This window comes from Gastrolobium bilobum, unplaced genomic scaffold (assembly GCF_033153095.1).
Source record: "Gastrolobium bilobum isolate Gb01-03AN ecotype WA unplaced genomic scaffold, APGP_CSIRO_Gbil_v1 utg10825, whole genome shotgun sequence".
In the NCBI taxonomy this organism is placed as follows: domain Eukaryota; kingdom Viridiplantae; phylum Streptophyta; class Magnoliopsida; order Fabales; family Fabaceae; genus Gastrolobium; species Gastrolobium bilobum.
Window position 1 is genome coordinate 314,267 of NW_026898293.1, and position 24,622 is coordinate 338,888.

Genomic DNA, 24,622 nt, shown 5'->3' on the forward strand with positions numbered 1-24,622 from the left:
AAGACAGCTTTTGTCAACTCATCTAATCAACTAGCAGATGTTTTCACTAAAGCTCTTAGAGGTCCTCGGGTTGAATACATTTGTAACAAGCTTGGTGCTCATAATATATACGCACCAGCTTGAGGGGGAGTGTTAGAATATTAGATATGATATGATTAGATTTGATTAGATATGATTGGATTCTGTCTTATCCGTAAATAGTCTGACTGTATTCTGACTGTATTAGGATTAGGTTTGGATTAGGTTTGGGCCTTACACTTAAGCCCATTAGGATCTCTATATATTGTAACTCCCTGACACAGATCAATACACAACGTATTCTTTTACATTTAACTGTCACAAACTCCCATGTTCCATTTTTTGTAAGTGCATCCATTTCTTCTAATACAGCATTCCTCCATTTTGGGTCATCAAGTGCTTCTTGGATATTTTTGGGTATCCTGGTACTATCTAACATAGTGTTGAAAGCACGAAAACCTGGAGACAACTTTTCATATGAGATATAATGGGGAAATAGGATGAGCAGTGCAAGATCTAGTACCTTTCCGAAGAGCAATAGGCATATCAATGTTGGCTGTACTAGTAGATTCAAGTGGGTTGCTGGAACAAGGACTCAAATCAGGATCCTGGCAGTCTAGAGTATCTTCATGTGTTTTGCGCCTGCTGTAAAATTTCCCCCATTTACCAGGAGGATCACTAGATTCAGGTATAGTTGCTCCCCATGTTTCCTTCCCAATAACTCCCCCTGTTTCCAAAGGCCAAGGTAAGACAGCAGCATCATTTGGTTTCCCAGGCTTATCTTCATCCATACCAAAACCAATAGACTCCCCCTGAAGAGAAGTCGGGGAAAAAAAGGATTGTGTCTCATAAAAGGTAACATCCATGGAAACAAAAACCTTACGGAGAGAAGGTGAGTAACACTTATAACCTTTTTGATTAGGGGAATATTCTATGAAGACACATCTAACAGATTTAGGGTCAAGTTTGGACCTGTGATGTGGAGGAATATGCACAAAAACCACACAGCCAAATATTCTGGGAGGAAGAGAAGAAACAGCACTGAAAGAGGGAAAAATTTAGTAAGACAAGATAAAGGAGAATGAAAATTTAGTACCCGAGAAAGCATCCGGTTAATGAGATAAGAGGCTGTCAAGACGGCTTCCCCCCACAGATATATAGGGACATGCATCGTGAATAAAAGAGCTCGAGCAACTTTAATTAGATGTCTATTTTTTCTTTCAACCACCCCATTTTGTTGAGGGGTGTTAGGACAAGAACTTTGATGAATAATTCCATGCTGGTTTAGGTAATCTCCAAGAACAGAATTAAAATATTCAGTACCATTGTCTGTTCGCAGAATTTTGATAGAGGTCTGGAATTGAGTTTGAATCATAGCATGAAAATTTTTCAAGGTGGATGCTGCATCAGATTTATCTTTCAAGAGGTATACCCAGCATACCCTAGAATGATCATCAATGAAAGTAATAAACCAACGAGCACCCGAGACATTTTTTTCACGAGCAGGTCCCCAAATATCACTATGAATCAATGTAAAGGAGAAGATTCATGATATTTTTTAGGAGAATAAGTGGCACGAGAATGCTTTGCAAGCTGACAAATATCACAAAGAAGGGAACTTGGCTTTTTATTGATGAACAAGTTCGGGAATAACTTCTGAAGATAGACAAAATTTGGGTGTCCTAACCTACGATGCCATAACAAAACATCATTACAATCATCTGACAAACATAAAGAGTGGTTTGAAAAAATCCTCCTTTCACAAGGATCCTCTTTAAAATAGTAGAGCCCTTCTTCCTCTCTAGCACTGCCAATCATCGTCCCCGAGTCCTGTTCCTGAAAGGTACAAGCATTTGCAGAGAACTTAGCAACACAATGCAACTCAGCAGTAACTTTGCTAATTGAGATGAGGTTACAGGTAAGAGAGGGAACATGAAGGACTGAATTCAAAATAATATGCTCAGAAAGTTTAATGGATACCTTCCTCGCAATAGTGGAGAAATTCCCATCAGCTGTTCTTATTCGTGACGGGTGATAGTAAGGGGTATAGGAGAAAAATAAGGTTGCATTACCTGTCATGTGATCAGAGGCCCCTGAATCAAGGATCCAACGATTACTACGTTCAACATGGAATGCCATACCTTTTTGAGCAACATGACTAGTTGCCTCGGCAGGTTGAGATATCAGTTTCTGAAATTGCTCATACTGGGCCTTGGAGAGGAAAACACCATCAAGGTTTGAAGGGACATGAGACACCTCCCCTTTATCTTCGGAAGATACTTGATTAGCACGATTCTTGTTATGTCCTTTTAGTTTCCAGTTTGGTGGTTTTGCATGAATTTCCCAACATTTTTCATGGGTGTGACCACCCTTATTGCAATGAGAACACCAACGGTCAAAACGTTTTGAGTCCCCAGAAAGACGAACAATATTCTTTGCTATAAGGGCAGACCCATCAGAGGACTTAGAGTCCTTATCACCCAACATTACCTTTCGGCGAAGCTCTTCCCTTCGTACTTCAGAAAAAGCAGTAGCAAGGGAAGGTAATGGGTTTTGTCCCAAAATTCTTCCACGAACGTCATCCAGATCAGAATTAAGGCCAGCAAGAAAATCATAGAGACGCCTTTTCTCTATATATTTTTTGAACCTTGCATTAGCTTCTAAACCTTGAAGGTCTGCTTTATCATAAAGATCTAACTCTTGCCATAGTGTTTTTAGAGCAAGGAAGTATTCAGTAACAGTCATCCCTCCTTGGCGTAATTCTTTCACCTTGGTGTTGAGATCAAAAGCCTGAGATGCATTGCCCAGGTCAGAGTAATATTCTTTAACAGCTTCCCAAATCTCGTGAGCTGTATCAAGAAATAAATAAGTTTGACTGATATCTGGTTCCATAGAATTAGTCAGCCATGTCATGACTAAAGCATTTTCAGTCACCCAAGCATCATAACCAGGTTCACGTTCTGCTGGTTTTACCTTTTTTCCGTCGAGATACCCCATCTTCCCTTTAGCTTGGATAAACAACTTAACAGATTGACACCATTGCACATAGTTCCTACCGTTTAAACGGTGACTGGTGATCTGCATTGCTGGGTTGTCTCCAGAAGACAAAGAGTTGGGAAGGGGTGAGGTTCCAGATGAAATTTCAGAATTTCCAGCATCCATGGCTTTCTAACAGGTACCCAGAAAAAAGTTCCTCCACATACGATTTTGACCCTCAAAACAAGAAGAGGGTTGGCCACAGTGAAACAGTAATTGCTACAGTGATGAACAGTACTGCCACGGGTCTTCTGTGGGCTGGCTCAGAATTTTGTTCTGAACCTAATGGTGGCCTTGGTTTCGTGGTTGGAGGTGTCTAGGTAAGGATTCTGACTTGGGTAGTGGCTAAAACGAAAAAAAAAGGAATAGGAAAATGACTTAAAAATAAATTAGAACGGGGAAGAGACTGGAATATAACCAGCTCTTGATACCATGAAGAAAAGAAGAAGTGGAAGAAGTGTTTTATCTGAATAATACTTTCTTGATTCATTGAGAGACCCAATGGGTGCTTTTTATATTGAGTACATCCAACTACCTCAACTACTTTAATAAATATGCAACCTCCAACTACATCAATAAATATACAACTACCAACTAAATATACAACTACCAACTACATCAATAAATACTATCTAGAATATCCTACATATTCTACAAATAATTATTGTATGTTCTCTTCAATTTTTGTATGGATATAATCTTTTTCTCTATTCAATATTAGTTTAGGAGAAAAAGATGCCAGTTAAATTGCAGGATTCTTATCATTGAAAATGTCTTGTCAAAGATGCCAGTTACCTGGAAGCGGATCGCACCAATGTTGTTAAAGCCAGACTCTACAGGGAACGGGCAATATTTCCAGTTCAAGTTCAACCAATACAGTCAAACCGGATTACATCATAGTTATATGAAATATAAATAGTACATATATTATTTTTTAATTTTTTTTAAAAATATAGTAATATTAAAAACTAATATCATATTCAAAAGCTATATTTATTTTTAGAGTTCTATATATATGATTATTTAATATAAAAATACTTTTCCTCAAATCAAATTTTCAGATCTTGATTCACTCCCTTCACCCTTGTGATGGAGAACAGCTGAAAAAAACAAAAATAGAAATTGCACCTGGTAGGGGGCAGCAAATAGCAGGTGACTGGGCCATCGTTGACGATGGAGGCAGCAGCACCAGCCACACTCAGTTTCTCAAGCAGCGGGCGGACAGTGTAGGCTTCGTTTTGTCTTTATAATTATTTTCTTTAATGGTTTTTGAACCACTAGTTTACTAAAAACCAGCAAGTTTACCTGTCTGACCTCTGTCTTGACTGGTTTCATCCAGTCAGACCACTTAAATGGTCGTATTGGTGAACCAAAACCAGAAAAGGTTTTTCCGGTTCTTGGTTTGGGCAATCAGACCAGCTGGTCCTGGCCAAACAGCACTAGATGGCACATTATTACATAAACTGATATCCAAGAGATAAAATTCCTAAGCACTGAACTACCGTTAGCGGGACTGCTACAGCAATAACAAGGAAGGACTAGTCGAGATGAAGGGACACTTTCATTGTCTATAAAGGGAAAGGGCAAAGAAACTCCAACGACTGACTCTGGCTATAGGGATGTGACAGAATTCCCTGGGAGAAATCCTCCCACTGCTATTGTAGAGGCTTAACCTTATTCGATGGCAGAAGCATTGGATGCCCTTTTTTCTCCAACACTAGATGCGCTTGATCTAGCCCTCCCTTGGAACTAGATCCCTAGCTTGGAAAGAAAAGAAGAAATCTATAACTGGCTTACTTGCGGACTTAGCAATGGCCATTAGGAGCACTTGTACAAATATTGATATTGGGAATGCCACTACTTCAACTACTTCTTCAATGGGAATAGCAGAAAAATAGAATTAAGAAACTCATACTTCCAGAAGAAAAGCTATATCCCTCCAAAGGGATATCTGATCGTGAGCCCTAGAATCAGTTTGCCTAAAATCACTTGATGGAACAGGCTCGGCTGGATCAAAGCACTTTTTTCTGACACTCGCAACTAACTACTCCCCTGTACATACATATAGGGAAGACCACTACTGAGACTGGAACTCAAAGGCCTCCAACGGTAACTTCAACTCCAGGTAAGGCGGAAGCACTTTTAGGGCTTAGGACGAAAAAGACATCTTTTACACTAGCTTTTGACCTAGAACCAGCTTACTTAACAGATGGATTGGCCTTGCCTACTTCAATGCCAATTGATAGGGGGACTGGACCAACATCGAAAGAAAGTGCTACTTCTGGAACTGCTCCCTTAAAGAAAGAAGAAATGGAAAGGAGTATTCCACGTGATAGCAGGTATGACACTAGGTTTGTAGGCTATAATTCAGACCACCCCCAGTCCGGCTCAAGATGGGATTATGCCCTTGTAAGGCAAGCTTATGAACCACACATCGTTTTCTGTTTTTCTCTATATCTTGTCTATTTTAAATTAGGACAGAAAAGGAAAAACAATCTAGTTAAAAAAATTATAGAGTATGTATATGCAGATATAATGATATATGATAAAAACCCAACCTGTGGAACCTTGAGTCCAGCTCTGCTCGAATATCAGCAGTAAGTGGCACAATGGAACCATCATCATTGCACAGAATGGTTGTACATCTAGAAACTATACTTTCTGGAGCACCCTTTGAGAACAAAACATGCAACTGGTTTCGGCCACAAAGCACACTCATCATTTTTCGATCTCGAGAAAATTCCAAAATATCTATCTGCAAAGCATCAAGCACAAAGAGTGAAAGGAAATACACACGGCCCTATACCAACAAAATAACAAATAGTAGATATATACAACTAATTTCATATCCAGAGTTTCCTAAAATACGTGAATGGAAGAAGATAAAGGGAAAAGAAAGTGGACAAACTTGCTGGAGCACACCTTTCTAAATTGTTCCTCCCAGTAATGGTTACAGTAAGAAGCTCGTTCAAGATTGCTCAACATATTCAAGGCTGATGGCATAGAATCAAAACCAGGGAGACCAACCTAAAGACAAGAAATGATCAAGAAGTATACTTGAGTATTGAAGGAGCTTCACACATGACATTGACAAATAAATAGGAGCCATAAGGAAAGATACAAATACAGACCTTTTCTGCCAAGACACGTAGTGCCACTTCAGTTGACTCACCAATTTTTTCATACTTCCCTTTATCAGGATTATACTGCAGGGTTGATTCATTGCAAAGAGCAGAACACATTGCTATGTGAAGAAGACATGGCAATTGAGCTGGAAAGTCAAGCTGCAAAACAATCAAATGATAAATGGTTTTAACTCTAAACAAAGCTGCATATACCTAAGCATACAATCATTATGTTATTAGGTTAGCTATATCACAATATCCATTTTAAGTTTGTTTTGAAGATAAACATCACTAAAAACCATCCATGATGGTATGCCACCACCGGAGTTCTAGCAGGGAGTAAGTTGTGCATTTGAAAAAAGGCTCGATTCAATACGATCCTTACTCATGCAAATCTTTACAAAGTACAGCAGCAAGGATGCCCACAACAAAGCCATAACCAAAACATACTTCACACTCAATATCCTCTGATCCATAGATATTGTTTTGGGGAGGAAGATTAGATTCCCTTCTTTAGAGTAGTTGACCCTTTCTCTCCTTATATTATTTAATTAATTAGCTTTAAATGAGATGTGTGTTTTGCTTGTGCATGACTGCAAAAGCAAGAGAAACAAAAGAACAGTACCTGCATCCCTCTACTGTCAAAGATTATGCCTTCAGGTGCATATGTAGTTCCACTGACACTGTATTCGGTAACAACAGGACTACGTTTTGCAGATTCAACAACACATACCTGTTTACAAAGAAGCATAGGAAGAAGAAATTCAACAACATATACCTGTGAACAAACAAACAGAATAAATTAATCAATTATAATGTTTTAATGTCAAGCAAAACTCACCTTCGCAACTGACATCATATTGGTAGTTAGAGTCCCAGTTTTGTCACTGCAAATTACAGTGGTGCAGCCCAAGGTTTCAACGGATGGCAAAGAGCGAACAATGGCGTTCAACCTGGCCATACGCTTTGTTCCAAGAGCCAAACACCTATTATAAAAAGAGAAGTAACCAATACAAGAAAGAAAAAAGAAAAACTCTAGACCAGATTAGCTTAACATTACATGATAACTTCTTAAGAAAAAATAATTCAAATATAGCATCTCAGCACATCAGGATAAGTTTCCAGTTAGCAAGGAACCATGTACAGTGCAAAAATTTAAGGTTTCTGTGACACAACAGCTGATTTGCTGAGATTAGGTATTTGGCTTCTTTTTAGAGTAAAGCACATGGCCTTTTTAAGGGAGTTTCCCTAACAAATATGTCGAGGGATTGAGCAGCTTTGCTCGATTAATGTTTTCTCTTTCTTTGCTGTTTCTTGTTTTTTTTCCTTATGTTAAGGAGAATTCCTTATCCTCCAAACTCATTAAGAAAATTTCTGTCTAAAAATTATAGTAGTGCAAAAATTAGTAATAGTGCTCAGAATAGCACAATGCAGTATAGACTACAATAAAATCAAGGGGTGAACAAGATCGATTGAGTTTCTGAACACCAATTAGGAACACATCAGGAAATAAAATCAGCTTAGACATTTGAGGCTATGAAGTTCCTTCTTTTTGCTATTTTATGGGATTAAAGAAAGAATTCATATAACTTTGAAAGTTAAACGTCTAATTAAATGATAATGGTTGAAATTTGAGTTTAATAGGAATTCCAGCCCCTTCAGCTCAAAAAAATTAAATTAATACCTCATGGACGTTACTCATAAAAGGGCCTTAAGAAATGTGTTGCCTTATTGTTTCCATCAGTTATTTCTTTTACAAATAAATGAGCAATAACATGAAAAGGACATTAAGTCTAAAAATTATGCACCTTAGTATACTATAACTACAAAACAAGTTTTAGATTCAATATGACCACTGATGCCAAAATATCTATATCTATATTTTATATAAATCAAATTAAAACATCTGAAAGATATCATGGCTTCAAGAGAAATAAGAAAGAGAAAGTCCTAGACTCACGTAGTAACAACAGCAGGGAGCCCTTCAGGAATTGCTGCAACTGCCAGAGCAACTGCAATCTAGCAGGAATATGATTAGTGGTTAAATGATTTTCATGTTAAGGGGACAACATGGTATTTTCTTTTATTAAAAAGGAGAAAATATAACTAATTATACACCACAACCGAAGAGGGATTAAGCATAAAGTAAATAAACAATGCATGCAAAACAAAAACAATACAAAACTGCAACAAGATGCATGTGAAACTAGAATAACAGAATACAAGACTATACAGAAATCTTGACACAAATAACAGTACAGCTAATAGTAATAAAACTCCCAAAAAGAAAAAAAAATAGAAAAAACTCATATTGGAGAAAAAACCTTAAAATAGTGAATTGCACCGCGCAAGAAACCACCATGCGAAGGATCACGAAAGTGACCAATGTTTACAATCCACACCAATATGCAAATCCCTGCAATAACCTGATAACACAGAAATATAGGAACCACCATCACAATTTGAAAATAAATGAGAAAAGTAGGCTTATAAGTTAAAAGTTAACAAATATAAAGATTCATCACATAAACGTTCCTTTTAATATATTTCATTTTCTTAAGCATGATAATTCTTAGACGTAAAAATGATAAGGTCCCCTGATGGTAGACTTTCATCATAATGAATTATAACTCTTTGCTCAGCTTCAAATGAGCTTTCTCATTACAAGCCAAATGTAGGTCAAAATAAGGCAAACTGGTGTTATCAAAGACACTACAAACTCAGTCCCAACTTTTCAAATGAAAAAGTTTACACATACTAAATTTGCCAAGCTTACAACACAAATGAAATAACGTGTAGTTTATCTGATCAATAATTATAAAACAATGCAATATGCACCAAAAGAACAACCCTTATATTTGAAAAACAGTAAAATTAGACTACTAGTAATCACCTTGGCCAAAAAGGTACCAAACTCGTCCAACTTCTTTTTCAATGGTGTCACCTCCTGCAACCAATCATAGAAAAAAAAATTGTAAACACTGCTGATGTGCGTCTAACAGTCCACAGTAACTTTTTCTTTCCATGTATGAGGGAAAAACAGATGCACAAGTATTGCGTATTAGGACATTTTGAACAATTAAGAAGGAAAAACTTGATTTCCTTCTCGACTCAATATATATAATTGTTAGAACACTAAATTATTACTGGAAACTGATACGATATTGCAGAAAAGAAAATTCTGGGAAAGGGATTTCAAGCAAATTGAAAGAGAAGTCTAGCTTTCTTTATTGATTAACGGCAAAAGTATGGTGGATACAACAACTCTGTTTTCCAAGGGACAATTCTCTTCTCTGTTCCTGGGTCACTACCCAATTCTAACTTCCTAATTTCTTTCTCAACAAATACCCTTCTCCCTATATACCCCTTATGACCCACTAACTAACTTTTAGGAATATTCCTTCTAGAATACACCCTCCAAAAAGCTGGTCTATTCTTATGCATAACATTACCTCTCTGCTGAAAACCAACCTTGTTCCTAAGGTTGAAATCAGGGAATTGGCCTTGGATCATCTGTACTTCTTCCCATGAAGCCTGCTCAGGTGGTTGATCCTTCCACTGAATCAGAACTTGTTCAGTGTCATTTCCATGTTGTTGTATTTGAAAACCCAAAGCCTTGGCTGGGAAACATTGTGGGCCGTCTATTTGTAAATCAGCTAGGAGTTCTTCTTCCACCGTGTGGCTCCCAATTGCTTTCTTAAGTTGTGATACATGGAATATAGGATGTATCCTAGCAGTGGGAGGCAATTATAGCTGAAAGGCAACAACTCCTATTTGTTTCAAAACCAGATGTTTGCCTATGCGGTCTAATCTTCAAGTATACAAAATCTCCTACCTTGATATCAGCTATGTAGTATGTAGCACGGAAACTTAAAAAGACTGGAAGTGTCAGTGTCCGACACTTTCAACTCGGTGTCAACATTCTCGACATGTTGACCATTTGGACACATGGCATTTTCGTAATAAAATTATAATTTTAAAAAAAAAAAACATTTAATAAAAAGTTAAAAAAAAGTTAACATTTAATAAAATTAAAAAATATTTAATAAAATTATAACTCTCTCAACCAATTAGGTTTCTTCTTCGCGTCTCAGCTGTCTCTTCTTCGCACTCTTTGTGTTGAGATTGGGACTCTTCTTCGCACTCTTTGCGCTGCTCTGCTGCTGTCTCTTCTTTGCTCACGTTGCTGTCTCTTCTGGTTCGCATTGTCTGGTTAGCTATTGTCTCTTCTTCGCTTGGGGTGTCTATCTCTTCTTCGTTCGCGCTGCTGTCTCTGCTCCACTTCGCTGCCATAGCGGTACCCTTCTTGCTGGTAAGTGCTCTCTCTCTCTTATTTCTTGTCTCTTATTGTACTGAACCGGTGCTGTGATCATTGATCATTTTTGGGCATCCTCTTTTAATGCATTTTCATGCCATTTATTTGCAAAGTTTTTGGGCATCCTCTTTTAATGCATTTTCATGCCATTTATTTGCAAAGTTTTTGCCTTTTTGGTTTGTGTTGCCTGTGTCTATGCAAATAATCTGATTTTAGAAAATGGGTTTTTGGGTAATAACTGATTTGTCTGTTTTTAAGGTCGATTTCAAGGTTAAAGTTAAACCAACAAACTTCAGTGCATACATCCCTTTTTCGGTGATGACCCAGAAGAGAGAAGGGCATTAGTGTTTTATTTCATTTTTATAGAATGGGTTCAAGTATTGCAAGTAGTGCATCTCAGCCAAATTCAGGAGATGATGAATTTCTAAGTAAACCATTATGGAAATATGTTACCAAAGTAGGCACCAGAACGGAAGCAGAAGGAAATATATCTTGGAAAAAAAAAATTTGTGGAAAGGATTTTAAAAGTTTGTATACTAGAATAAGGGCTCATTTGTTAAAATTATCAGGTAAAGAGGAATTGAAAAATGTTTACATGTGCAGACAAAAGACTTGCTAGAGATGGAGAAATTAGAACAAGAAGCTAGTGAGAAATTGAAGAATAATACACCCAAAAATGTACCTTTACCCCCTTCTAGTTTTTCCATGTATTCAAACTCGAAAAAAAGAAGTGGAAGTGAAGGTGGAAGTTCAACTACAAATCCTCTTGAGAGGGCATCCAATGTTGGGGCGCGGGAAGAATTGAATCACTTGATTGCTAGGATATTTTATTCAGTAGGATTGTCATTCAATTTAGCAACAAACCCATACTTTCAAGTCGTCTTCACTTATGTCGTGGATCATAATATTGGAGGTTATTTGCCACCAGGATATAACTCGTTGCGAACCAATCTTTTGCAGAAAGAGAAGGAAAATATTGATAGGTTGTGAGCACCTATTCAAGTTGGGTGGAATGAGAAGGGTGTTAGTATTGTGAGTGATGGATTGAGTGATTCACAAATAAGGCCACTTATTGATTTCATGGCAGTATCTGAAGGTGAAGCTATGTCTTTGAAATCAATTGATTTATCTAATGGTGAAGCTATGTTTTTTAAATCAATTGATTGTTCAGGACAAACTAAGGACAGACATTTTATTTTCAAGTTGTTAAAAGAAATAATTCAAGAGGTTGGGTATGAAAAAATGGTTCAAGTAACTGCAAATTGTAAGGGAGCATGGCAACTTGTTGAGCAAGAATTTTCGTCTATTACTTGGACACCATGTGTTGTTCACACACTAAATTTAGCTGTGAAAAGCATTTGTCCTGCTAAAAATGTGGAGAATAATCAAATAGCATACGAGGAATGTAGTTGGATTTCTGAAATTGTTGGAGATGTTACTACAATAAGGAACTTCATAGTGAATCATTCTATGAGACTATCAATGTTTAATGAGTTTATAGGATTGCTTTCTATAGCTGAAACTCGTTTTGCTTCCATGATTGTGATGCTAAAGAGGTTCAAATTAATAAAAGGTGGTCTCCAAAATATGGTAATAAGTGAAAAATGCAGTGTATAAAGATGATAATCTAGGAAGTACGAGATTTGTTAAAGATAAGATATTGCATGATCTTTGGTGGGATTCAATTGATTACATACTTGCTTTCACTGCTCCTATTTATAATATAATCAGGATTTGTGACACTAATAAACCTTGTCTTCATTTGATTTATGATATGTGGGATGAGATGATTGAGAAAGTGAAGAAAGTTATGTACTTTTATGAATTGAAGAGGATGGATGAGACCTCAACTTTTTATGAGGCGGTGCATAGCATTCTTGTGGATCGTTGGACCAAAAATTCAACTCCACTTCATTGTTTGGCACATGCTTTGAATCCCAAGTAAGCTTTTAAATATGAATGGATTTAATACTTCTCTAATTTGATATAATCTGTCAATTGTTTTTCTTTTTTTCTTTTAAATACTATAGTGAACAATGGCTTAATGAAGATTCTAATCGAGTTTCTCCACACAAGGATCAAGAGATTAATCAAGAAAGACAAAAATGCATAAAGAGATACTTTTCTAACTTGGATGACCGAAATAAAACAAATTTGGGGTATGTGAACTTTGCTAGTATAAGTGGAGGTTTTAGAGATTATAATGCCATCCAAAATCGATATTATGTGGAGCTCAAAGCTTGGTGGGTGCTTCATGGTGCTTGTGCAACTATGCTTCAAAAGATAGCATTGCGACTCATTGCACAACCTTCTTCTTCATCATGTGCTGAACTTAATTGGAGTACTTATTCTTTTGTGCATTCTGTAAGGAGGAATAAGATGACTCCAAAATGTGCTGAAAACTTGGTTTATATACATAGCAACCTTCGACTCTTATCAAGAAAGAGTCCACAATATGCACAAGGGGAGAATAAAATGTAGGACATTAGTGGAGATACATTTGAAGATGTTGGAATTCTTGAAGTTGCTACTCTTTCACTTGATAAGCCAGAGATAGAGTCAAAAGTTATTCTAGATGAAAATGCTCTATGAATGTAGTTTACATATTTTATAGTTTTCTATAGAAATTCTATTGTTTTTGCTTTATATTAATGTAATGGTGTTATGGAAATGATTTATTTTCTTGGAATTTTTTTTGGTTAAATTGATGTGTATTATCAGTTTAGTTTCATTTTTTTGTTAAATTGTAATATACACTATATAAATTAAAAATATTATATAATATTACGTGTCCCAATGTGTTGAAATACATATTTTTTTAGAATTGACATGTCTGAGTGTCATAAAGTGTCGTGTCGGTGTCGATGCTACGTAGGATATCGAGGGTCTTCTGTGTACATTCACTTATTTGGCCATATGAGGTTGGGCTTGACTGAGGTGAAATTTTAATTGCTTAAGTGCCTCATCACGATCCAGTAGATCTTAAGCTACAGCCTTTATCAATGTCTCCCCTGGAATGAACTTAGTAATTGCCGATGATGGCCTTTCATATGCTACTTCAAATGGCATGCATTGGATTGAAGAGTGATAACTAGTGTTGTACCAATACTCGACCGACGGTAAGAAGGAGTCCCAAGCTTTGGGTTGTTCTAAGCAAAAACATCACATATTTGTTTCTAAAGTGCGGTTGACAACTTCAGTCTGCCCATTGATTTTCATATAGTAGGTAGTGCTAAATTTAAGGGCTGTCCCTGGCAACTGAAATAACTCTTGCCAAAAATTGCTCATGAAAATAGGGTCCCGGTTACTAATATTGGTGAGGGGTACCCCATGAAGACTTACAATCTCTTCAATAAAAATCTTAGCAACGCTTTTAGCAAAATATGGATGTTTCAGCATGCTAAAATTTGCTCAGTCTATCAACTACTTCTAAATCAGTGTCGTGACCCTCAAAAATCTTGGCAAACCAAATATAAAATTCATACTCAACTATTCCCACACAGCATTAGGAATTGGAAGGGGTTATAGTAACCTAGCAGGAGAGGAAGCTTGATACTTACTCCTTTGGCAGATGGGGCAAGCAACCAGAAATTCTATAATGGTTTTCTTCATACCCATCCAAAAGATCGATTGAGCAATCCTTCTAAAAGTTCTAAATAATCCTGCATGTCCTCCTATGGGTGAAGAGCGAAACTCTTGCAACAGTTTAGGAATCCAAACAGAATCTGAGGCTAATACTAACCTTCCTTTGTAAAATAGCCTATCTCCCTCCAAGGTATAATATGAACGGAAATCAAGATCATTTTTCAGGTCCTTAATAATTCTAGGCAGCAATGGATCCCTTTGAACCTCTTCATCCAACACAGAAACATCCTGCTCTATCGGCCTGCAAAGAGCCCCCAACTCTTTGTCATCCTTCCTCCTTGATAGCCAGATTATGAGATCTTTTTTTGTATACAATGTCAAATTGATAACCCAGTAGTTTTGCCAGCCAATTCTGCTGGTCTTGGGTAGTGATGCGCTACTCCAACAGATATTTAAGGCTTCTTTGATTTGTATAAACTATAAAACGTTTTCCAAGCAAATAGGGCCTCTAATGTTGGATGGCCAAAACTAAAGTCATTAGCTCCTCCACATAAATGGGCTTAGAGCTTTGCAAAAATAAGCAATAGGGTCTTTTCCTTGTATCAGGACAGCTCCAACCCCTCTACCTGAAGCATCACATTCTATGAAACAAGTGTTCGAGAAATCTGGCAAAGAGAGCAGTGGTGCTGTTGTTACAGCAGTTTTAAGGCTTTGGAAAGCCTCTTCAGCAGCTTTAGACCATTCAAAAGCCCTTTTTTCAATCAAAGGCTGCACAATCTTTCCATAATCTCTTACAAACCGGCGATAATAGCCAGTGAGACCCAAAAAACCCTCAAAGCCTTGACGGACTAAGGCCTAGGCCACAGCAGAACACACTCCACCTTCTTAGGGTCCATGGCTAACCCCTTCTTTGAGACTGTGTGTCCCAAATAATCCACTATAGTCATGCCAAAGCTACATTTTTTTCCGTTTGCAAAGAATTGGTCTGCTTAAGGGTGCCCAACACTTTTTCTAGATGTTCAAGATGCATATCCCAAGTTTTACTGTACACCGGGATATCATAAAAATAAAAAAATAAAAACTAAAACAAACTTTCGAAGGAACAGCTGCAAAGTCATATTCAAGGTACATTGAAAAGTGGAAGGGGCATTGGTGTTCAAGTATTCAAAGTGCCCTTGGTGGGTCTAAAATGTTGTTTTTGGAATATCCTGTTCTGCCATTCTAATCTGATTGAACCCAGATTTTAAATCAATTTTGGAAAAATACTCTGCTCCACCCAATTCATCTAGAACTCTTCAATGACTGGTATGGGAAATTTATCAGCAATTGTGGCCTTACTAAATAAACCCTTTGTAGTCAATACAAAGGCGCCAACTCTCATCCTGTTCATCTTCTTTTTTCACTAGTATTACTGAGCTTGAAAAAAAGGCTGTTGTTGCCCCGCAAAATACCAGAGGACAACACTTCAGGCACTAAATTTTCTATATCCTCCTTATGCATATGTGGATATCTATAAGGACGCACATTAACGGGGTCTGTGCCTTCCTTCAAAGGTATCTTATGATCTATGGCGCGGTGAGGAGGTAACTTGGTTGGAGTGGAGAAGACTTCTGCAGCAAGTCTTGTAACTGAGCCTTCTGCCCGAATGTGAGTTCTTCATTAAGGGGAAATTCTTGTGACTTCTATGAATCATCCAGAGATATCAGGAACATCACCATGGCAATCTCTTCCGTCCTTAATATTTTGACCAATGATTTCGAGGAAATAAGAGAGTAAAAAAAGTAAGGATCCACCTGCACTTTCACTAACCCTGATGCATGAAAGTAAAGCTTAAGGTATGCCAATTAACTCGTACCTCTCCCAGAGTTTCTAGCCAAGCTACACCCAATATAATATCTACCCGTCCAAGTTCAAAAAGATAAACAATGTTAAACTTACAAAAAAGAATCCAACTTTCTCAATCCATTGATCTATAAACCATCAATTAGGCTCCTTTAAAGTTCAAATAATAAGAGATTAGGTTTCCGTTAAACTTCACTCTGATTTCATTTCAAGTACCAATTTCTCACCCAACAATACTAATGTATAGCATAACTTGGCATCCTCAAGTGTACACCATACCACCCAAGATATCTCCGTTTAAATTCCTTATGCAGATTAACAAACCTTGCATCAATGAAGCAAATCCAAATACCAACATTAATATATATATTATCTAGTGAATGCAAAATTAAACACCGTTTCATTATGTTACACAGCTCCAATTTCCAATTCAAAATAATTGGTGGATAATGCCACCTCATCTATTATGATCACCAGGGAGATATCCATGTCCATACAAGACTTGATTATTCCTAACTTTAATGTGTAGGAGAGAGAAATTTATTTAGTGTGTGTGTGTGTGTATATTTATTGCAGCATCATTTTACTCTTGGTGCCCACAAAGGAAATCAACTGCTGTTCACAGATTAAGATCTAACATCTTATCTGAATGCCAGCAGACAGCACAAAGTAAAGATATAACAGTAAAAGCATCTATATAGCAAAATTCAAAGCTTACATCCTCTGTTCGCAACATAGAATCACGTATGCTGCCCATGGCAGTGTTATGACCAACTCCAACCACCACAGCTCTTGCCCTACCAGCAACCATAACTGTTCCCTGACAATCAAAATAAATTCTTATATTCAGGGCTTCCCAGACTAGAAGAAACAGTGCCCTTTATTCTAGCTTATTTAGATATTCAAAACCAGTATGTATTGAAACAAAAGACGCACCAATGAAAATGAGAATGCTATTTTTACAAATATCACATCACGCTCAGAGTGGCTAAGTATTGAAACAAATGCATCACATTGACCAACATCCTTTAAATACATGTAAATTTTAATGACTAATATATGAATATAATGATTAAAACAGGTTAACCACCAAGCACGTGGATCAACTAGCATGAGATTATTGTAGCTTAGCCAGTGCTCTCAAGTTCAACTTCTGAGTACGCAACTGTATTAAAACCTTGATAAGAAGAGCTTTCCCGCCCTTTTATTCCGGTTCGGCCAGACCGAATTTGTCAAGTAGTCAATGAACCAACGGAAAAATCTCCAAAAATAAAATTAATACAGGTTATTAAATTTCACTCAACAGCATTGTAGTTGTCAAAAGAATATCATAAAAAATTGTGTGAAACTTATAAGCCTGTGAGTATATGCAGTCGTGCGTGTTTGTAGGCATGTGCAATGCCAATTCAATCTGAAGAGCTACGAATCCTAAAAATCAGAAACATTGAAACAATTCAATCAGCACCAAGTGAGAGCAAGAGCTACAGAAAATTACTGGTCAAAATCCCATCAAGGATCAAATTGCCTCTCTTTCCTATTAATTAAGTTGAACATCTTAAATGAATCCATCTTCGTCATGTGGGCCATCATGCTTCATACCCATTAAAACTAATAGTTGAAATGTTTAATTAAAGATTAAATTAGTACAATGAAGCAACTCTTAACTCTTTGGAGATTAAGAAAATTCGTTGATAAGTAACACCAAACCAAATTTTCTTTATGAATTAAAAAATTCTTCTATATTATACTTTAGAGAAGTGCCACTATTTCATAGTAATCACAAATTGGACTGAAATTATCCAAACCAATAGTCTTGCAAAAATTCTTGCTTCTTAGCCACGTGGTTGAAGAAAGGATTGAATGTTCATACCGAGAACAGAATATTCGTTTTGTCTTGGTATACAGCATTTGTTGTTGTCGTAGTTTTAAGCTCTTTTTCCACGGAACAGCTCTCACCTGCAGTCAGTAAGAAAATTTATAAAAAATTAAATCAGGGAGATGCCTCTTAATGATAGATATAACTGATGTACATGTGTGCAATAAACAATTGATACACACACACACAGATGTAGGGGCGAAAACGGGCTAGGCTTTGCCTTCAGCGGGCCTAGCTTGTTTCCCAAACACAAAGCCTGAGCCTGAATAGGCCTTCTTCAGAAGCCTACACCCATTTTTGAAGGCCTGCTTTGCAATGAGGCCTTTGATTACACAAACAGCCTTTAGACAAAAGGGCCTAGACTTTGAATAGGCCAACATGTGAGAATAATAATAATTACCATTATATATTATATAATATTTAATTAAAGAGACTGATCTGTTAGGCCCTAAAGATCTTTTCAATAGCCTGCAGTCTACCTGTTTTAGCTAAATGAGATTTTTAAAAACCTTGGCCTAGCTTGTTTACTAAACAGGTTAGGCAGGCCAAGCCTCATAAGGGCCATGCCATAGGTCCTTGACCAACCGTTTGGCTAATTCCCAACCACACCTACATGTAGCAGTACAGATGTATTTACAATTTGCATGCATAAGCATATACTAGAATGTATAGTATATGTTTCTCTTCATATACATAGAAAGAGAGAAAGAGATGGACAGAGAGACAAGCAGGCAGACAAATAGAAGTATCCTCAACTTCTTTTTTTATGCATTGGATCCTATGAAAAAGAGAAAACCATAGCTATCCACTGGTATTGGCAGAGCCTAATAATAAAGACTCATCAAATAAGATACTGCATTACAATGGATAGTATCAATAGGTTTATTATAGCAGTCAAGTTATCCAAACGGGAATACTAAATTATGGATTTGTCAACAAGGATAAGATCCAATATTACCCAAAACAATAACAACAAATGTCACCTATAATACATCTCCTCTTCTGGATCAGTAGACTGAATCCAAGCAAATCAAATACAGCAGTAATTACCAAACAGCAACCCAAATGCATGCTAGTGTCAACAAATGTGTGTGTAAGGTACACTTTCACACTTTTCAGAAGCAAAAGTAAATGGCAATTATCCTAGTTGGAAATTGTCACGATCTAATTGCAAGGTATGGGACTTGAGTCTCACATTGGTTATATGGGTGACTAAAGTGGGGTTTATATGGACTTTGGGCTCTCCTACATCATGGACTAGCTTTTGAAGTGAGGTTCTCCCAAAGTTCGTATCAATTAGTAGCAGAGCCTTCCAATATGTCTCCCGGCTACAATCGAGTGGCGCGGGTGGTGACGCTGGCATTGCAGTGTTCGCCCAGGGCTAGTAAAAGACTAGCGCAAAGCCAGCCCGCGTGGACATCGGGGCTGCGAAGCATGGTGCAATGTTACGATCCTATTGCAAGGTATGGGACTTGGAGTTCCACATTGGTTATATGGGTGACTAATGTGGAGTTTATATGGACTTTAAGCTCTTCTACCTCTTGAGCTAGCTTTTGGGGTGAGGTTCTCCCAAGGTTCCTATCATAAACATTCAATGGTTCCATTCACAGTATAACATATTTACAGCAGCCATACCTGTAAGAATAGCTTGATCAACACGCACTTGATTACTTAGCATCTCGATCATCCTCATATCAGCAGGAATTTTGCACCCCACTATTTAATTCACAACCAAAACAGAGTCAATTCTCAGCTTTCCAGCATTAAATAGTCAATCAAACCAGTTTGTTTGCAGGTACTGCATAATTCACTTACCAGAAACTTCCACAATGTCCCCAGGAACCAGTTCTGTTGCAGGAAGTATGGAAAAACAACCTACAAGAAATAGACTCTAAATACTTCAAATTTTGTACTGCCTGAACTTCAAGATGAGAAGCTTTAAGCAATTAATTAAAAAAAAACCCAATATATCATCGTGGCAGATGAATAATAACAAATAAAACAATTTGAAAACACAAAATCTAATAATTAAAACTACACTTAATGGGGGAAGCACATGAGAGGCCCCATAGGGAGGAGGGAACGGTATGGGAAATGGAGGCAGAGTGCATTGTGAGGTTTTGAATCCGCACACTCTCCTTTTACATCCACAACTCTAACAATAGAGCTATCCCATAGGGGACATTAAAACTACACTTAACTAATGTTTTTTTAAGTTTCCTTGTTTCCATTCCTTTTTCCTTTGCCTCCACAAAGGATTAGGAAGTCTATTCAGAACATGGAGAACAGCTTAGAAAAAAGGTAGAGACACAACAATAGCAAATAGGTTAACTAATCATAAAGATTGGTTAATAATGAACTCAAAGCCATGGAGTATAGGAACAAGGTCAGTATGCATTTGCAATTTATTTTCAAATGAACAGAGAAAAGAACTGAATCTAACTTGTCAAAAGAATAAAACGCAGAAAATGATTGAAATTGCCACGTTTTGAAGTGAGTAATGATTTAGAGATATCAAGTCATTCAAGAATAAGAAGAAAGAAGCAAAGAACACAGAATAAGATATCCTCTAAAGAAGAAACATGAAAAAAAAAAAAAAAAAAAAAAAAAACCTAAAAAATCAAGAAAGCAAAGCTTGCCAATCTCTATGTATGTCTAACAGAAATCCCTCAAAAATCACCATTAGCAGAACACCACAAAGAAAAAGGACCACTTTATCCCATAAAAGAGGTATCAGCAATTTACTGCCCTCACAAATTATTCCTTCCTTTATTTAAAGAATGGTTATGATTACCTGGATCAATTCTGCAGAGTAAACACACCTTTTATTTTAACTCCCCCCAACCCAAAAAAATAAAAAAATAAATACAAGTAGAAAAAATACATGACCATGTAAAAAACAGCAAAGTAAATCACTACGAAGTTCTTTTAGAGCTAACCAAAAATAACACAATGAGCAAAGTATAATAGTATATTACATAAAATTTCAATGAAACAAACTTCGCAACAGAATTTGTGACTAGTTATTAAAACAAAAAAGCAACACCAATAAACATCAAACATGTCATAATCAAGAAAGTGCATCAAATCACTATAGTCCTACTCATGCTACAAAGAATCAGACAGGTATAAAAGCTTCTGTTACCATTTCGCAAAGCAGTTGCCACATCAGCTTGATAGGCACGTAGCTCCTAAAACAATATAAAAAGAAAGGAATAGTAGAAAGTGAGATAAACTTGAAACAACCAACATTAGAGAATTCCAAAATAAAGTTGACTTTCTTGCAACAAATTTTGATTAGGCAAGTTGAGAATTTAAAAAAACTTAGAAACAAGAATGAGCGCCAGCCTTGAATTAGGAAAAGTTGTCCAAAAACAGTGAAAATTTGCTATAATTAAATCATTATCAGTAAGATTGTTTGGAGCTCTATATTTTTAGTGTTTCAAATTTACCTCAAGAGCTTTTTCAGCATTTGTTTCTGTAATCACTCCCACAGCTGCATTTGCAGCCAATATCATCAGAATGACCTGTACATTTAATGGATTCCTTTTTTCTATCAAAAAAATGTACATGTAATGAAACTAATCAAAGATAATGTTACCTATTTGATAAGTCTGGTTTAACAAATAGTGCAATCAAGGTGGTAAAACAAGATTTAATGGAGTGAGATATAGATTGGTGGACGGTATGTCTTAGAACGGAATGGAGAAAAGTTATAAGCATGGTGGAGGGTTAGACCCGTTGTTATTCCTATGTTCCAGATGGTCCCTTTTTAGTCCTTTTCCCCTTCGTTTCCCCTCTTCTTCTTTTCCCTTTCTTTTTTACTTTTATTTATATATATATATATATATATATATATATATATATATATATATTATTACTATTCTATTTATTTATTTTTATTTTTACTTTTATGTTTCTTTTTTCAACCTTTTTGTATCTTTCATTTGGGTTCATCTACCACCGACCCCAATTAATTTGGGATAAAGGTGTTGTTGATGTTGATGTTGATGTTGAGTACACTCTAACTCAGAAACAGTATTTTACAACGCACTTTGACAAGTCTTCGACTTGCTAAGAGTATGTCAATTCAACTCACAAAAGGTCATGCACCATATACATGGGTACACTCCATAAGTTGCAAACAACTCAATCAGCTCACAATCTACAACTTCTATTGAAAGGATACAGCTATCACATCTTTATGTAAATTCTTAGGTACGAACCAATTCATGAAAATGATTTTTTTACCAAATAGAATTGTTCACAAAAATATCAAATACAGCATATAAGTGCAAATATATCTTACAGAAGGCTCCAGAAATGCCATCAAGCCTGTTTCTCCGTTAAATAATGCCAGGACAAAAGATATAAGCGCAGCTGCAATTAGTATCTTCACAAGCAAATCATCAAATTGCTTCAAAACCAATTTCCAAAAAGGAGCTCCTGCATATCAAATTTGACAGGAATTAATTAGTTACAACCAGAACCAACTGAGCTTATTTTGTTAAACAAAATAGTTATACCACAACAAAAGTAACACAATAAACTAGAGCCAGAACTGTGAACATCTCAATTAGCAATAATACATGAGATGAGGTTAATACCAGTTACACAATTGGCAATAGGCTTTTTGAATGATCTCAAAATTGCTTCCATCCATTATAATACGATAAATATAAACTAAATTATATTTCTACAACTTACATAGACCTTGACGATGCGAAAGCAAAAATCAAATACCAAAGACTAGCATTTTCATTTATCGAGTACAATAACAAACTGTTATGGGGAATCATTGTCAGTTCAGATCAAATTTTGACCATATAATTTTTACATAACAATGAAAACCATCAAGAAAAAACCACATTCCTCGATATCTCTAGTCCATAATTTTTACATTACATACAAACACGTTACAAAAGCAAAAGTAAGAAGTACAAAATCCATATACTTACTTTGATCTTCGGGCAGCACTGCGTAGCAAACAATACCATGCAATAAGAGAAGAGGAACGAAATGTTAAGATACAAATAAAATAGCACCAAGTTAAATACTTAAATGAATCTGGTAAACAAGATGCAAAAGGTAAATTTCTATAATGCCAGGTTCAGGAGTGTGATTTTGTTATTGTGTGAACCATAAAAAAAAAAACCACTCCCCATACTTGCGAGGGTAGGGGTGAGACAAATCTTTGTATACACATTTTTGCAAAGAGATTGCTTCTTGAATTCGAACCCGTGATCTCTTGGTCATAGGAACCTTACCACTGCTCTAAGCTCATGCTCACACCATCAATAAAAACTTTGCTTGTTGTATTATACATTAATTCAAATTCATTTCAAGATAAAACCACATTCCTCGATATCTCTAGTCCATAAATCACAAAATTATTGAAGAAAGAAAGCTAAGTATCAGTGCATGGCCCTACAAAGACGTACCGTTTGAACCATAAAGTCTACAATGTTGTGCCACCTGGAAAAGAAGAGGAGTAAATTAATTATTTGGAACAATTAACATTCATAAAAGAAAAAGGGAAAAGGAAAGGAAAAGGAGTAATCCTAAATCTGACTAGGAAAAAAAGAAAGGAAAAGAAGACTGAAGTACCTGAATATCAGATAGACCCTTTGTCGGGTCCACTCCAAAGAAATCAAGGACCTAACCAACAAGAAAATAATAAGAATAATAACAAAACCGCCATCTAGAATGTCCTAAGATAATAATAACGAGGCTCTAACGATTTCCGTATGAGCTGAATCATAGTTATAGAGAGAGAAGCTGATACGGAGTACACTATCAGATTTACAAGAGGTGTGCATGTGTGAAGTTTTGCCTACTTAAACAAACGCAAATGATACAGAGAATAGTTTTTCAACATTCTCTCATTGCGTGTTCATAAAAAACCAGCATCCGTGAGCGCTAGGAATTGTGCAAGTTAGCGCTACTACATCACAGGTCGCAAAACAGAAAAAATCCAAATTCACATTCCGAGAAGCTTGCGAATTAAGATATCCGTATTTTATATATAAAAGAAACAGGAATATTTGCTTCGAGATTTGCAGAATGAGGATTGTGAAGTTAGAATGAAATTTGGTGTTTGCAGCGGCAACGAAAAGGGAGAAAAACAGTAGGAAATTACCTCAGGAATAGATCTTGCAAATGCGTCGTCCATGGAGGAATGAGGAATTGGATCGGAGACGTGAGCCTCAGGGCTCAGGCTTTGGGTTATTCTACTTGAAGATTCAGAATGAAAGAGAAAGGGAGCATGTGCTTTTCATTCCTAATTCTTCAGTTTTCAGTGCCAGTGACTTTGAGCGCACCACTACGCCTATTACTGATACTTATTTAATTTCCCTCAACCTCGAGAACATCCGAATTCGGCAACTCCCAGTGTGATGTGAGGCAGCACAGCCGTTACAAGCAAGCAACGACATTGGGCCTATTTCAGCCCATTTGTTTTTAGATTTTCCTGGGCTCATTGCCAGTTAATATAACTTGACACTTGGCATACGGGGAGAGTGCAGTAGAAGGAAAATATTTTTGATATTATGGCATATATTTTTTATCAAATATAAAAAAAAATTTGTTTTTTCTACCGTCAATATAGATAAACCCAAAATGATGTCGCTTTTGCGCAAAAATTAAGGTATTTTTATAATTAATTTATTTCAGGATTATAATAATTTTTCTCTTATAATTTTTTAATCTTTTAATCCAAAACGGTTTTGAGAGTGAATATAAATAATTTATCTATACTCAATATAGAAACATTAAAACCATAAAAAAAAAAATAACATATTTATATTTTTTTTGCTTTTCTACCAT

At 36.4% G+C, this 24,622-nt stretch overlaps 1 protein-coding gene across 2 annotated transcripts in view; it reads right to left on the reverse strand.

The window, feature by feature from the left end:
* Window positions 1-24,143, reverse strand: part of LOC133314541 (calcium-transporting ATPase 3, endoplasmic reticulum-type) — a 58,020-nt gene extending 33,877 nt beyond the window's left edge. The window contains exons 1-19 of one of the 2 annotated variants that reach the window (XM_061516024.1): window positions 23,937-24,143; window positions 23,405-23,455; window positions 23,239-23,272; window positions 22,756-22,773; window positions 22,107-22,243; window positions 21,250-21,324; window positions 20,943-20,988; window positions 19,613-19,672; window positions 19,433-19,513; window positions 17,792-17,877; window positions 16,640-16,741; window positions 9,073-9,126; window positions 8,504-8,605; window positions 8,140-8,198; window positions 7,021-7,165; window positions 6,805-6,912; window positions 6,186-6,338; window positions 5,977-6,081; window positions 5,613-5,809 (exon numbers count right to left, since the gene is read on the reverse strand). In XM_061516024.1, the coding sequence (XP_061372008.1) occupies window positions 5,613-5,809; window positions 5,977-6,081; window positions 6,186-6,338; window positions 6,805-6,912; window positions 7,021-7,165; window positions 8,140-8,198; window positions 8,504-8,605; window positions 9,073-9,126; window positions 16,640-16,741; window positions 17,792-17,877; window positions 19,433-19,513; window positions 19,613-19,672; window positions 20,943-20,988; window positions 21,250-21,324; window positions 22,107-22,243; window positions 22,756-22,773; window positions 23,239-23,272; window positions 23,405-23,455; window positions 23,937-23,969 (1,646 nt within the window). In that variant the 5' untranslated portion in view covers window positions 23,970-24,143. Of the gene's footprint in view, window positions 1-5,612; window positions 5,810-5,972; window positions 6,082-6,185; window positions 6,339-6,804; window positions 6,913-7,020; window positions 7,166-8,139; window positions 8,199-8,503; window positions 8,606-9,072; window positions 9,127-16,639; window positions 16,742-17,791; window positions 17,878-19,432; window positions 19,514-19,612; window positions 19,673-20,942; window positions 20,989-21,249; window positions 21,325-22,106; window positions 22,244-22,755; window positions 22,774-23,238; window positions 23,273-23,404; window positions 23,456-23,936 lie in introns of both variants that reach the window. The other variant, XM_061516025.1, reaches the window with a different exon arrangement.
* Window positions 24,144-24,622: the final 479 nt, after the last annotated feature.